Genomic DNA, 13412 nt, shown 5'->3' with positions numbered 1-13412 from the left:
GGGAACCAAGTCAGGGTGAATAGAAATAGTGGACCATAAAGTGCAAGATCACAAAGATGGGACAAGAGATCTCTAGTACAGCTGGCTGGCTGGCTGGCTGGCTGGCCAACAGACAGACAGGCATGCACAGGGAGAATACTCTTACAGCAATTGACACTTTACAATGCTAAAGGGAGCTCTACTGGCTGCCCTGCAAGATAGTGGTGAAAATGTGGGAGACGAATATGCCGCCAACTCAGAGAGGACAATGCATAGAACACATTGCTCGTACCACCAGACTTTGCAAACGAAGTGATCAACTGTGCGCTCGCCATTGTTTTCTTCTAATACAGAGTGCAGAGAAGAAAAAGCATGCAACATGGTTATGAGGGAAGTTTTGAAAAAGACAATGAGAAAGCAAAGCTCCCCTTATGCCTTTTCTTTTGTACAGAGTAGAATAGCGTCTATTTTATTCTACGCAAAGACAAGAGTATTTGCAGTTGAGGTATGAAGTGCAGACATAATTCATAACAGACGTTGTAATATTTCATTCTGTAATCGTCAACTTCATTCCTGTCCCTACACTCCTGTTTGGATTAACAGATGTGGAATCAGACTGAATAATGACAACATGGGAAAGAAAGAAAGAAAGAAAGAAAGAAAGAAAGAAAGAAAGAAAGAAAGAAAGAAAGAAAGAAAGAAAGAAAGAGAAAGAAAGAATAAACAGTAAATAAATAATTGAATAAATAAATAAATGAATAAACAAATGAATAAATAAATGCAAATCCAACTTAATCATGACCCTGAAAATGAAGAGTCCTCTGAAATATTAAAAAAGATATTAGGATGCTATACTTTAGTTTAAGGGAAAAAAACACTAACCATGTTTTCTTTCCTCTTCCTCTGTGTAGCTTTCCGTATATCCCTCACTTTCATCGCGCTCACTATCAGAAGTCCGTGAAGATTTCTGTGATGAGATTTTCCTCTTTCTTTCACGATCAGAATGGTCTGTTTCCCCTTCGGAAGATGGCTTCCCTTTTTCACTCATTTGATCATCAGCACGTGCTTCTTTCTCAATTTTCTCAATTTTCTCAACTTTATCAATTTTCTCAACTTTATCAATTTTCTCAACTTTCACAATTTTCACAACTTTCACAACTGGTTTCTCTTCATCAGCTTCAAAATCTTCCTCATATGCTGAAATAAAATGATACCTTGTGAGATAAGAAATTGACTGCATATTATTTACTGGTTCTCATTAACCCCCAAAGTTTAAGTCCATGAGCTTTTGTTCCCCTTTCTACTTAACCATAAAAAATAGCAAAATCATCAAAGTTAATGATGGACTGAAGTTGTACAATGTGTTTTACTGCCAAATTTAATTGTTCACTCTGCTTTTATTTACAACTTCTGGAGGCAAGTTGTTCCACTAATTAATTGTTCCAAATGTCAAGAAATTTCTCCTTAGTTCTAAGTTGCTTCTCTCCTTGATTAGTTTCCATCCATTGCTTTTGCTTCTTGCTCTACCCTCAAGGTGCTTTGGAAAGAATTTACAAAATGCTTTATAGATGGCATCTGGCACCATCAAGGTTGGCCAAAATTTCAACAAATACCTCTCCAAATTGCTGGAAACGTGATTCGGTACATGGCACATATTATCATTTATGGTGGACTTGTGAAGAGGCAAAAAAATTCTGGAAAAGGATTAAAAATTGGTTGGAAGAAATAACAAAGGTTAAGTTAGATTGGAAACCTGAACTCTTTCTATTAGGAATTATACCGACAAAATACAAAAAAGAAATACAATATCTAATATTACATATACTTACAGCAGCAAGGATCGCTTTCGCCCAGAAGTGGAAAAATAAATCAACCCCAAATGAAGATGAAATAATAAGAAAAATTATGGACTGTGCCGAAATGGATAAATTAACGAAAGAAATACAGGGAAAAGAAGAATCAGAATTTTATCGGACATGGGATAATTGGTATAGTTGGATGGAGCAAAGGAATAAAATGAAAAAATAGAATAACACTCAAAAATAATAATTATGAGTAAAACAAGGGGGTCAAGATTTGTGAATTCAAATCAGGATGATAGCTGGAAAATAGACTGTAGAAGCCTAAAGAAAAAAGGAAAGGATATGAAACAAAGTTGGGTGTGTGGAAATACCATCCCCAAGAAAACATGAACTGGGATCTGAAAGAGACACCTATAACAGTAGAAAAAGAAAGGAAGGGAAGAAGGAAGGAAAGGAGGGGAGGAAGGAAGTAGAGAATGGAGGGACGAAGGAAAGGAGTGGAGGGTACAAGAGAGAGGAAGAGAAGGAGAGAAAGTAGGAGTGGAAGAAGAAATGTGGAGGAGAGGTAAGGGAAGAAGAAAGAGGTAAGGGAAGGTGGGTAGAAGGGAGAGAAAAAGAAGAAGAGGAGGGAGGAAGAGAAAGAAAGAGAAGGAGAGAAGGTAGGATGGAGAAGAAAAAGGGTAGGAGTAGGGAAGAGGTAAGGGAAGGAAGAAGGGGATGGAGACGAGGAAGGAAGGAAGTAGAGAAGGAAGGGAGGGAGAAAAGAAAAGAAAGAGAAAACAAGGTGGTGTCTTAGCAGGTGCGAAGGATGGTAAACAAAGCATTTTAAACTATACCTTATAACCTTCCAAATGGAATAATAATAATATAAGAATGGCAAAGAAAAAGAATAATTATGTGAATGTATATCTATAATCTGTATGTAAGAGAATAAATGACAGTAAAAATATAAAGCATAATATAGGTAAATAATATTAGGTCATAAGTAGCTAAATTTAAATAAATAAAGAAATGTGCATAAAAATGGATAACGAATAAGGAGATTATGAATGAAAGATAGAAATGTATAGTAGGAAAACACGAACTGCAAAGAAACCAATTCGGAACTGTGGTATGATATACAATGGAACTTATTGTTCCTATGTTGTTTTTAAGTTATGTGTTTGTTTTTGTTGATGTGCTTATGTGTTTAAAATAATAAAATAAATAAATTTAAAAAAAGGTGCTTTGGAGTATAGTTTGACTTCCCCTTTTTTGTGACAACCCCTACCCCTTTATTCCTTTCATTTGCCCTCACCATCCCCATGTTCTACAATGCCAGGAAACAACAAGGAACAATTTAAGGCAGGGATGTCAAACTCAAGGCCCGGGGACCAGATCCAGCACATGGGGTATTTAGATCTGGCCCGTGGGGCCACCCTGGAAATAGCGAAGGACTGGCCCGCGGTGCCTCTACCAGTAAAAATGGAGCGGGGGGGGGCATACACGGCTCTCCTGAGCTTTGTTTTCGCTGGCAAAGAGTTGTAGGAGGCCACCACAGCCAAAAACAGAGCTCGGGAGCCCATTTTCATTGGCAGAGCGCTCGGGCCACCACAGGCGCTCCTGATACAGGTGATGTTGAACTGGCCATGCCCCTACTAGTCATGCCCCTAACCCCCTCCAAAGTCAAATACAACCCTGATGCGGCCCTCAATAATATTGAGTTTGACACCCCTGATTTAAGGAAACAAATTATTATCATATGTGACCAAAGCAGCATAGATCTAATTATGTTACTCTCTATTCTGTTTGTGAAACACAATCAAAGCAACTGGTATAAGATATTCAGTTGCTATTCACATCAGATTCTGTTTAATTCCTTTGGTTTTATTGAGTGATTGATCATAAGGATGAAATAAAAACAACAGCTGCCTTGGGAACTCTGGGAACTCAAATATGGCACACCTGGAGGACAGTAGATCCAGGATGGCTGTTTCAGATCAATTCAGCTTAAGGGTGTCCTTCATGCAACTTATACTGATAAAGAAGAATATTTGTAGCTCAGGGTTGAAATGAAGGATCCGTAGTGTTCTCTGAGAGCACCAAGGACCCCTCACTGACCAACTCACCTTCTCTTTTCACACCATACCTTCATAAATAGCAGTTTTCTGGGTATCCTCAAATTCATCTTTGTCTTTTTCTCTTTTTTTGGTCTCCAATTTCTTTTCTTCAGCACGTTCTGCAGCTCGTTTCTTTAACGCAGAAGCTGAAGGAAAGTGGGATGGTAATACTTTTTTTTCCTCTTTCGGCTTGTATGTCACTTCCTCTTTCTTCCAATCTTCCAGTTTTGCGCTTTCTTCAAGAGTCTTCTTTTTTGGAGGTGTAGGCTTTTTGTCCAGGCCCAATGTAATGATACATCTGATAAAAAGTTAGTATAATATTATGAAAACATACTATTAAAAGTGTCTTATTCTATGGAGTGCTAGAAAATAAAATCAGAGAAAGTTCCTGCATTGCTATTTTTTTTTTAAAAAAAAAACAGGAATGGATATACAACAATATACAACAAAAAGTTATATGTATATTGGAATTGTACAAGCATTGCCAAAGTAACTGGAGAAATTTTAAATTGTTTTATCAGCGAATTGATCCTAGTGAAAAACTGTATTGTGTGAGAGAGTGAATTTCCATTTGTCAGTCCATCTTCAGATCAATGGATTCATAATGCATTAAGGAAAAATAGTGCAGTTTTTAAAGTCTTTTAAAAAGGAATGTTGGATGGAGCTTAATGTAAGGGAAAATGGGGGTAATTGATTTTATGAAATCAATTTTGAGGGCAACAGCCACTCTTAAGTCTAAGGAAGAGTTGGAGCCAGAAGGATGTGTCTCTCATTGATCTACATACTTTAAATTGAAAGAAAGATTTAAACGACAAAAAAATTATAGATTGTAAAAATATACAATATGTAAAAATAAATTTGAAATTGTACTGCGCAGTAAGGGTGAACATGTTATTGCCAAGGTTTATAAATTGTTATTGAAAATTATCCCCATTTTCCCATGATAAGCTTAATAAAATAATATATGTAAAAACTGAGGAAAATAGTGGCACAATTTTTCAGAGAAAAAGCAAATGTACTGATTTGAGGAAATCAAATACCACTTTAAGATCAGAATTCGCTGAGCACAAAATGAACAAAATCATTGAGAAAAACGTTTTTAGTTTTAAAAAAACTTCTGTAAAATGAAATATGTGTAAGATTTCTTCCACAGTTCCCCAATTAAATTCCAAATTAAGAATTCAAAGATTTGTTGAGAGCAAATATTCCAGATTCAACTATAAACTTGGATTGCACAGGCATAGTTTATAGAAGCAGTATTTCATTCAATTTTGTTGTAATTTCCTTAGAAATTGTAGAAATAAAGTTATTTTCCATGAGTCATTTTTTTATTTATTAGATTTACATGCCACCCATCTCACTGTTGAAGCAACTCTTGTTAGCTTACAAGTGATAAAAAGATAACATGAAACAATTAAATTAAAAAAAAGATTAAATAAAGACTAAAAACCATTAAAGAAAGAACAATCTCACAGTGGATATAGCAGAGGTAGGTTCCTACCGGTTTGGTCCGGTTTGGCCGAGTAGGAAGTAACTCAGACTGCCACGCTCCCAAACCAGTTCTCTCCGCGGCACCATAGGCGCCTTGTTTTTTGCTTCTGCGCATGCACAGCAGCTTTTTTATAGTACTGTGCCTGCGTGCACAGTACTGAGCGAACCAGCAGTAGCAGCAGCCTGAACCCATCCCTGAAATATAGGTACCTTTTAGAAGCCACTTTCAATGCATATTTTGTTTGCTTGCTTGCTTGCTTGTTTTTTTGTTTGCTTGACCTAGAGGTTACCCATCTCACCTGTTATAATCTCATAATAATCTTATAAAAAGATATATGTGGGAGAATGGTGAGACCACTGCTGTTTGATTATTAGCCTCTTGACTAACTAGCTGGTTGATGTGTCAACTGCAACAGTATTGCAACATTCTTTTAATTCTATATTATCTAGACTATCTTACCTTTAATTTAGAACGCCCCCAAGAAACTACATAGGCCAACTCTGCTGGCCTTTCAAAGGATCCTGAAAACATAATTTTGCCATCAGGCATAGGCAGCAGAGAATGTGGCAAAGCTGGCCCAGGGACTGAACTGAGTGCTGTTATTGTGATTACCATGGTTATGAATTTGATGGTTTTTGATATGATAGTTTCTATAGGTTTTTGAATTGTTCTTTTTTATTTGTTCTTTTTATATTTATTGTAGTTGCTTTTAAGGAGTCATACATATGAGATGGATGGCTATATAAATTTGAATAATATATAAAGAAAGTCAACGTCACCCATATGTTGAAAAATAATCTACATCAACAAAATTTTAATAGGCATTTAATATTTACAATGCAATACAATGCAATACCAGAGTTGGAAGGGACCTTGGAGGTCTTCTAGTCCAAACCCCCGCCTAGGCAGGAAGCCCCATACTGTTCCAGACATATGGCTATCCAACATCTTCTTAAAGACTTCCAGTGTTGGGGCATTCACAACTTCTGGAGGCAAGCTGTTCCACTGATTAACCGTTCTAACTGTCAGGAAATTTCTCCTCAGTTCTGAGTTGCTTCTCTCCTTGATTAGTTTCCACCCATTGTTTCTTGTTCTACCCTCAGGTGCCTTGGAGAATAGCTGACTCCCTCTTCTTTGTGGCAACCCCTGAGATATTGGAACACTGCTATCATGTCTCCCCTAGTCCTTCTTTTCATTAAACTAGACATACCCAGTTCCTGCAACCGTTTTTCATATGTTTTAGTCTCCAGTCCCCTAATTTCAATGGCTTTGCTCTCAGAAATGGCTACAACACTGGTTCTCAACCTTTTCTTCACCAGGGAACTCTTTTTAATACTTTTTGTGGCCATGGCCCAAAGGTGGGCATAACAACTGGTTTGCCCAGAACTGAAAATGTGAGCATCAAAAAATTGGCAATTATATAGGACATGATAGCACCAGGCCAGGTGGGTGGGCCCACACGTTGAAACTACCGGTCCAAACAGGCAGCAGCCCACCACTGCCCCAGACCCCCCAAGACTTAACTCAAGATTTGAATCATAACATTTCTTCAAGTCTTCGTGGACCCCCTGTGATGTCATCATGAATCCACAGAGGTCCATGGACCACAAGTTGAGAACCACTGGGCTATAATATAGTTGTATAATAACTGGAGTTCTTCCTACTATCCCAATGTTTAGGTAAGCTAGCGAAATAAGGGCTATCTGGTTAGAAAGGTGTGATCGAAATCAATCAAATCAATCAATTAACAGAATAGCTTGCAGTCAGAATAAAAGAAGTTTGCTTATAGAGAAGATTATAGGAGCTTTTACGCAAAGCAAAATCAATGAAAATGATTAAAGTGCATAACAACGATATGTCATAAGAATACACTGTTCCCCAGAGTAATTATTCAAGGCATTTTACTATTCTCTTGCCTGATATTTTGTCAAAATAAATTGGCATATAAATACACCTATATGGCTAGACTAGAAATGCAGTGAAAAAGTATCACCATGGCTCGAATTTGCATGCTTTCCAGTCCTCAGAAAGTGCTTATCACATTAGTGATAGCATAACATTTACATTAATCATGCAAATCTGGCTCTGAAGAGGAAGTGAAGTGTTTCTGGATGGTGCAGTATGCTTATCGGAAAAATCATTTGGCTCTCTGGGGGCTTCTATTTCTTTCTTTTCCTTATTTTGTTCACTGCTGTTTATACAATATTTTTCCCAGTGGGGAAATGTGCACCACTTTTTTGGTCTGTCATTACTTTGCACATCAAAGAAATGAAAATATTACAGAAGAAATGGATGTGGTTGATGTTTTCATTTCTGGCAAAGATGTAAAGAAGGTTCCTGGCCTAGACTAAAAATAAATGCCATATTCTTTTATTTGCACAATCAGCATAAATCAATACCTTTTTTCAAACGGAGAATGCCCAGAAGAGCCGTCTTTTGAAACAGCGTAATATATGAACCACCTTTCTGAATTTTTATCTTACGTTTCTCTGTATTGTACTTTTTAAACATACTTTGAAAATAACCAACCTACAAAATCCTAGGCTATAGAATCTAGGGCAGGGATATCAAACTCGATTCATTGAAAGCCACATCAGGATTGTGTTTGACCTCAGAGGGCAGGGGGCATGGTCATGGTGGGTGTGGTCAGCTCAATGTCGCTTGTGTTGGGGGCATCTGTGGGGGCCAAGTGCTAAGGAAGGACTTCCCTGAGACCTTCCCTCACTCGCATTATAATCTCCTTCCTTCCTTCCTTCCTTCCTTCCTTCCTTCCTTCCTTCCTTCCTTCCTTCCCTCTTCATTCTTTCTTCTTCCTTCCCCTCTTTTCAGTACGTTTTCGGCTGCAATGGCCTCCTGCAGCCCTCTGCCAGGAAAAATGGAGCTCAGTTTTTGCTGGCAGAGGCACTGCGGGCCATTCCTTTGCTATTTTGGCCAGCCCCATGGGCCAAAACTAAGCATCCCACGGGCCTTGAGTTTGAGTTTGACACCCCTGATAGAATTAGATAGAAATAGAATGTCAAAATATATCACAAAAGGACTATGATTAAAAACAACAAACTACTTTAAGCCAGTCTAAGCCATTACATCATATAAATAGATATCTTATATTTACCAAGCTGAAATCTATAGTTCACTGTCTCTTTGAAATAACTGGCATTCTGATTGGTTATTTGCCACCAAACATGTAGAGTCTTTATTATCAATATCTTCAGACTTTTGCTTATGGAACAAAGTGTAAAAAATGGGGGATCTTCATAAATGCAGCTAAAATTATCCACACCACTGGAAAGCTTGAACGAACTAGATCCACAATCATGTAGATGATTCTAATTATGTTCAGCTGAATATGCAAATATGTTTCTTTCTAACTTTACAATCAAACCCCGAATCTTTGAGGCCACAGATTGTGAGGACAATCTTTTGGTAACAGCCTTACTATACCCCATCTTCTCTTCAAATATTCTGTGAACACACAAATAGGCTTAAGTAAATATGAGTCTTTCTCTACAGCTTTCAAGCGAAAGTGGATATAAAAATTAGATAGTTGGAAAAGATTTAATCAAACCTATTTTATAACCTAAATTAATGATTAGGTGAATGTTATGTGTTACAAAAAAATTATACAAAAAATCAAAATATGTCTTGAAACTTAGGCAAGAGAGATCTGAAGTAATTTATGGCCTAAAATAACAGTCTTCCCAAATTTTCCAAGGAGAATCATGTAATTGTAAAATTAATGGAAAAGGTTGTTAATAATATTTTGGAATCAAAATATGTGCAGGGAGGTAGTCAGACATTCCATAGAACAGTTAAAAGTTCTGGCTTTGTGTTGATCAATGTCAATATCAAAGCATACCTATAACAAGGAGATGATCTTTCGACATTGACGAAACCAAAGTATCCATGTTTGCCTCCTAGCCGAGTACCTTTCCGATGCTTATATTCACAGCAAGAACTTAATCGGTCAACCTGAATTCCATTCAGATAAAAGGTGAGACTGAAGGGGAAGCCATAATGCCTCCTAGAGATGAACTGAAACGTTTCTGTAGTTGAGAAAACGGAAAAAAAGTATATATAATGGAGTTTTTGACTACATTTAAGGTAGACAAGGAACCAGTTCAAGACCAGCACATTTCCCTTTCTTCCAAGACTGTACTAATTCAAGCTGTAAGTTACAGGTGGCACGTCTCAAAATCAAAGGGATCATACCTGCATAGGGAAGTAGTACTTATAGGAGAAATCTATGCTCAAATTGTCTTTGGTAAGTTTTCAAGATACAGAAACATTTTATATGTTGTTGTGGGAAAAATAAGAGGAGGAAGGAGTATGGGACATGTTCACAGCCTTGAGCTGTTTAAATAAATGAACAGGACATTAAATAAATGAACAGAATTTAATAAAGGAGAATAAATTTAAAATGGTGAGCTTTCCTAAATACTGTTTTGTATTACTATAATACAAAACTATAAAAACAATAACCTAGTGTTAGTTTCAACATTCATACATTCACATACCATTTCCTATCTGACTAAACAGACTAATCTGATGAATACTAACAACAATAAAACTACTTCCAAACAGACATTTAAACCCAACTCTTTCTGTATATTATCAAGATCCATTTCCCTCCAGCCCTGCTTCTGCTTATTTAGACCTTTATTGTTCTTTTATCAGATCTTATAGAGACTATTTTAATCTGTACATCAAGCAAGATGTGACACTACTATCTGTGAAGCTGCTTTCTCTCTCTCGATAGTATACCACCACACCTTGTTTAGTTCTAAATAAAGCACAGATTTGAATAGTCTAGATGAGAACTGACTAAATAAAGATCCGGATTCCAATGTAGAAGGGCAGAAGCTTTTACCTCAACATGGAATGATTGCAACAATACACCAGCTAGTTACACTACATAAAGAAATACATTTAAGTTAGAGAAGGTATTATGCCCATAGCAAACAGCAGAGATGTGTATATGCGTGCGTTCGTGCGTGTGTGTGTGTAGGAGGACAAATATTCACTGGGATTACAAGAAAGAATAATCTAGTTTATATACCACTTTAGCAGGGACGTGTAGTCACTAGAGGCAAGGGAGGCGGAGCCTCACCAGTCTCCTCAGGAAAAAGAAAGAAATTTAAATATATTTTTTTAAATAATTAAAGACAAGATAGTTGCTACCAGATTCCAAGTCACAGTGGCTTGGTGTCTGCTTAGTGTTAACCAAAGCAGGAGGCGAGAGAACTCGGGGCCTCTTTTCCATAAGGAATTTTTCGCCTTCTAAAAGTTAAGAAACAGTTAAAAGGCAAAAAAGTTCAGATGCAAAAGAGGCACTAATTCTCCCGCCTCCTGATCTGGAAGCAGCGAATCATGTCTTCTTGAGCACGCTTACGTTGGGCGGGTTATTTCGGAGGGCGTGCTTCAGAGGAGAGAGGAGTGGGGTAGAAGGAGGAGGCTCGCTCTTTGCTGCAGACCTGGGGGCTTGGCGGCTCCCGCGATGCAAAGTGCCCTGCCGCTGCCGCCCGCCCGCTGCCCCGGTCTGCTTCTCCAGGCTCCGCCGCTGGAAGTCCCGGATCGCCTCTGGGGGAAGGCTGGGTGAGAAGCAGAGCTTCTCCGCGGCCTCCCGGCACTATGCAGAGGCTCTCACAGGAGCGTGTGCCGGCGGCCCGGAGCGGCCCTGGCTGCGAGACAAGGCAGCGCTTAAAGCAGCCGCAGCCGCTGCCACCGCCCCTCCTGCGGGCGAAGGAGGGGCGGTGGCGGCGGCAGCAGCTGCTTTAAGCGCTGCCTTGTCTCGCAGCTGGGGCCGCTCCGGGCCGCTGGCACACGCTCCTGCGAGAGCCTCTGCGTAGTGCCGGGAGGCCGTGGAGAAGCTTCGCTCTGCTTCTCACCCAGCCTTCCCCCAGAGGCGATCCGGGACTTCCAGCGGCGGAGCCTGGACAAGCAGGCCAGGGCATCGGGGGCGGCGGGGCACTTTGCATCGCGGGAGCCACCAAGCGCCTTTGCTGCAGACCCGGGCGCTTGGCTGCTCCTGCGATGCAAATTCCCCCCCCCCCCCCGCACCGAGGCCGACCGCTGCCCTGCTTCGCAAAAGGATGCCCAGCTGAGCCTCACCAGGTATAAACCTCACCGCACGTCACTGCACTTTAGGTATACCAAAGCTCTCAAATTTCCTATTTAGTGTTTTTAAAAAAATAATGCCACTGTTAAGTAGGCCAGAACTAAGGGGTAAAACTAGAGAAGATAATTGCTAATTGCATAAAGATATCTTTTCTGGTTTGAATCTTGCTTCTGTCTACTTTCCAACTGTTGCCCTGGACCACTGCAGTCTTAAACTTCTGTATTCTCCTTGTCAAATCTTATCACCAATGCTTTGGAGAAAAAAAAATAAAGTCGAGTATCATTTATTGCAAGTTTGCAATGCTTCTTTTTCTCTTTTCTAGAAACTTAATTATCTGCTGTTTCATTCAATAGCAATCTCAGTATCTTCTGCTCTTCACTTGCATATTTATGGATCAATTCTTTTCTTTTTTTATGCAACCTCTTTTTTTAAAAAAAACCATGGCTTTCTCAAATACCACTCCAGCTTTATTTAACAGTTTCTTCATTAGCAACTGTTTACTCCTTGACCTCTTTCCCTGTTGTTGTTGTTGTTGTTAACCAGTCAGTCTAATACAGATTTAAGGCCTTTGGGCATAGACAACATTATTTCCACATATGCCTAGCGCTATGACAAATTAAATAAATGATAACTAATGATAGAAAAATTATCATTCCTCAGCAATAGCCCAGGACCATGGCATGAGATTAATTCCACCCAGTGTGCTATTCTTCCCTCATTTCGGCCGGCAATTATACCTGGAACAACTTTGCTTAAGTCAACATCATCACCATTGATTCACATTCAGAATCAAACCTCAAGCCTGCATTCATTTCCCTTCTGGAGCGATAAACAGTTCACACTGATATATTATAGCTTTTTCTATGTAGATAATTTGGTATTCATTTTACCCCTGCAAGCATTTTATTAAGCATGCATCTCCATCCAAAAATTAATCTAACCCACTGCATTTTGTTAAATCACCCCTGTACATCCGTCCTTCCACAATCTGCAAAAGTAATTGCAGCCTCATTTTCAATCATGAAAAAGTAAATCTAGACTTGGTTGGAGGCAGCTGGAATATAAGTCCCTGGACACACATAAGCAAACTAAGCTTTGCTGAAATAATTCTGCTACCACTTCAACAGTTTATCCACATAAAAATAAGAGGTTCAGGCTCACCTCCTTCCAGCAGTTTGCCTCGGTACACACATAGGTTTTCTCCTCCACAATGCTGTTGGTAAATTTTTATTTCCTCTCGATAATCTAAAAGGTCATACGAAAGGTGCACGGTTTTTCCCAAATAGACCATGGTAACATATGCATTGCTGTGTATTTGAGGCTTGTAGAATTTTCCAGTGTCCTGCATAAAATGGCAGAGAAATGTACTGAAATATGGGGTGTTTTAGACATTTGTTCCCATGATGTTTCATTCTACTTCGAAATCACTTCAGTACTCACCCATGAACAAATGCTAAAATTCAAAGCAATTTTAAAAATAGATTTAGATACATTCATTAATTCATTTAAGTTTATATAGTAATTTGGAATATCACTGTGGATAGCTCCCACACTGGAGCCTTTAAGAAATCTAAAAACCTGCTGGAAAGGCCTGAAAAGTTGGGGGGGGGGGAAGAGAGAGAGAGAAGCATGACATTTCAGCTATATATTTACTTCAATAGTCCCTCTATTGTGTATTTTATCTAACTGAAAGGAACATCTAGGCCAGTTCCAGAACCCAGAATAACAATCTATAAAGTCTACGAGCCCAAAGGACATAATACAGTATACTTCTCCCCTTTTTAACGATGGATTATCTAACTGTAAAAAAGAATTGGCATGGAAATATCTTGGTGTCTATGAAAAGGGTCCAAATAATCTCCATTCCCCTTCTCCACTTTGTAATAGACTGACAAATTCTATGTTCTCTCATATAATTTCCCAAT

The 13412-nt window shown here is 38.8% G+C and overlaps 1 protein-coding gene across 1 annotated transcript in view; it reads right to left on the bottom strand.

The window, feature by feature from the left end:
• Positions 1 to 13412, bottom strand: part of ERICH3 (glutamate rich 3) — a gene marked incomplete at its 3' end in the record, with an annotated part of 65772 nt that overhangs the window by 24607 nt on the left and 27753 nt on the right. The window contains exons 8-12 of the mRNA XM_032217801.1: positions 12649 to 12829; positions 9229 to 9415; positions 3910 to 4178; positions 1139 to 1176; positions 862 to 1069 (exon numbers count right to left, since the gene is read on the bottom strand). Coding sequence (XP_032073692.1) covers positions 862 to 1069; positions 1139 to 1176; positions 3910 to 4178; positions 9229 to 9415; positions 12649 to 12829 — 883 coding nt within the window. The remainder of the gene's footprint in view (positions 1 to 861; positions 1070 to 1138; positions 1177 to 3909; positions 4179 to 9228; positions 9416 to 12648; positions 12830 to 13412) is intronic.

Source organism: Thamnophis elegans, chromosome 5 (assembly GCF_009769535.1).
Source record: "Thamnophis elegans isolate rThaEle1 chromosome 5, rThaEle1.pri, whole genome shotgun sequence".
In the NCBI taxonomy this organism is placed as follows: Eukaryota; Metazoa; Chordata; class Lepidosauria; order Squamata; family Colubridae; genus Thamnophis; species Thamnophis elegans.
This window is presented reverse-complemented; position numbering and strand designations above follow the sequence as displayed.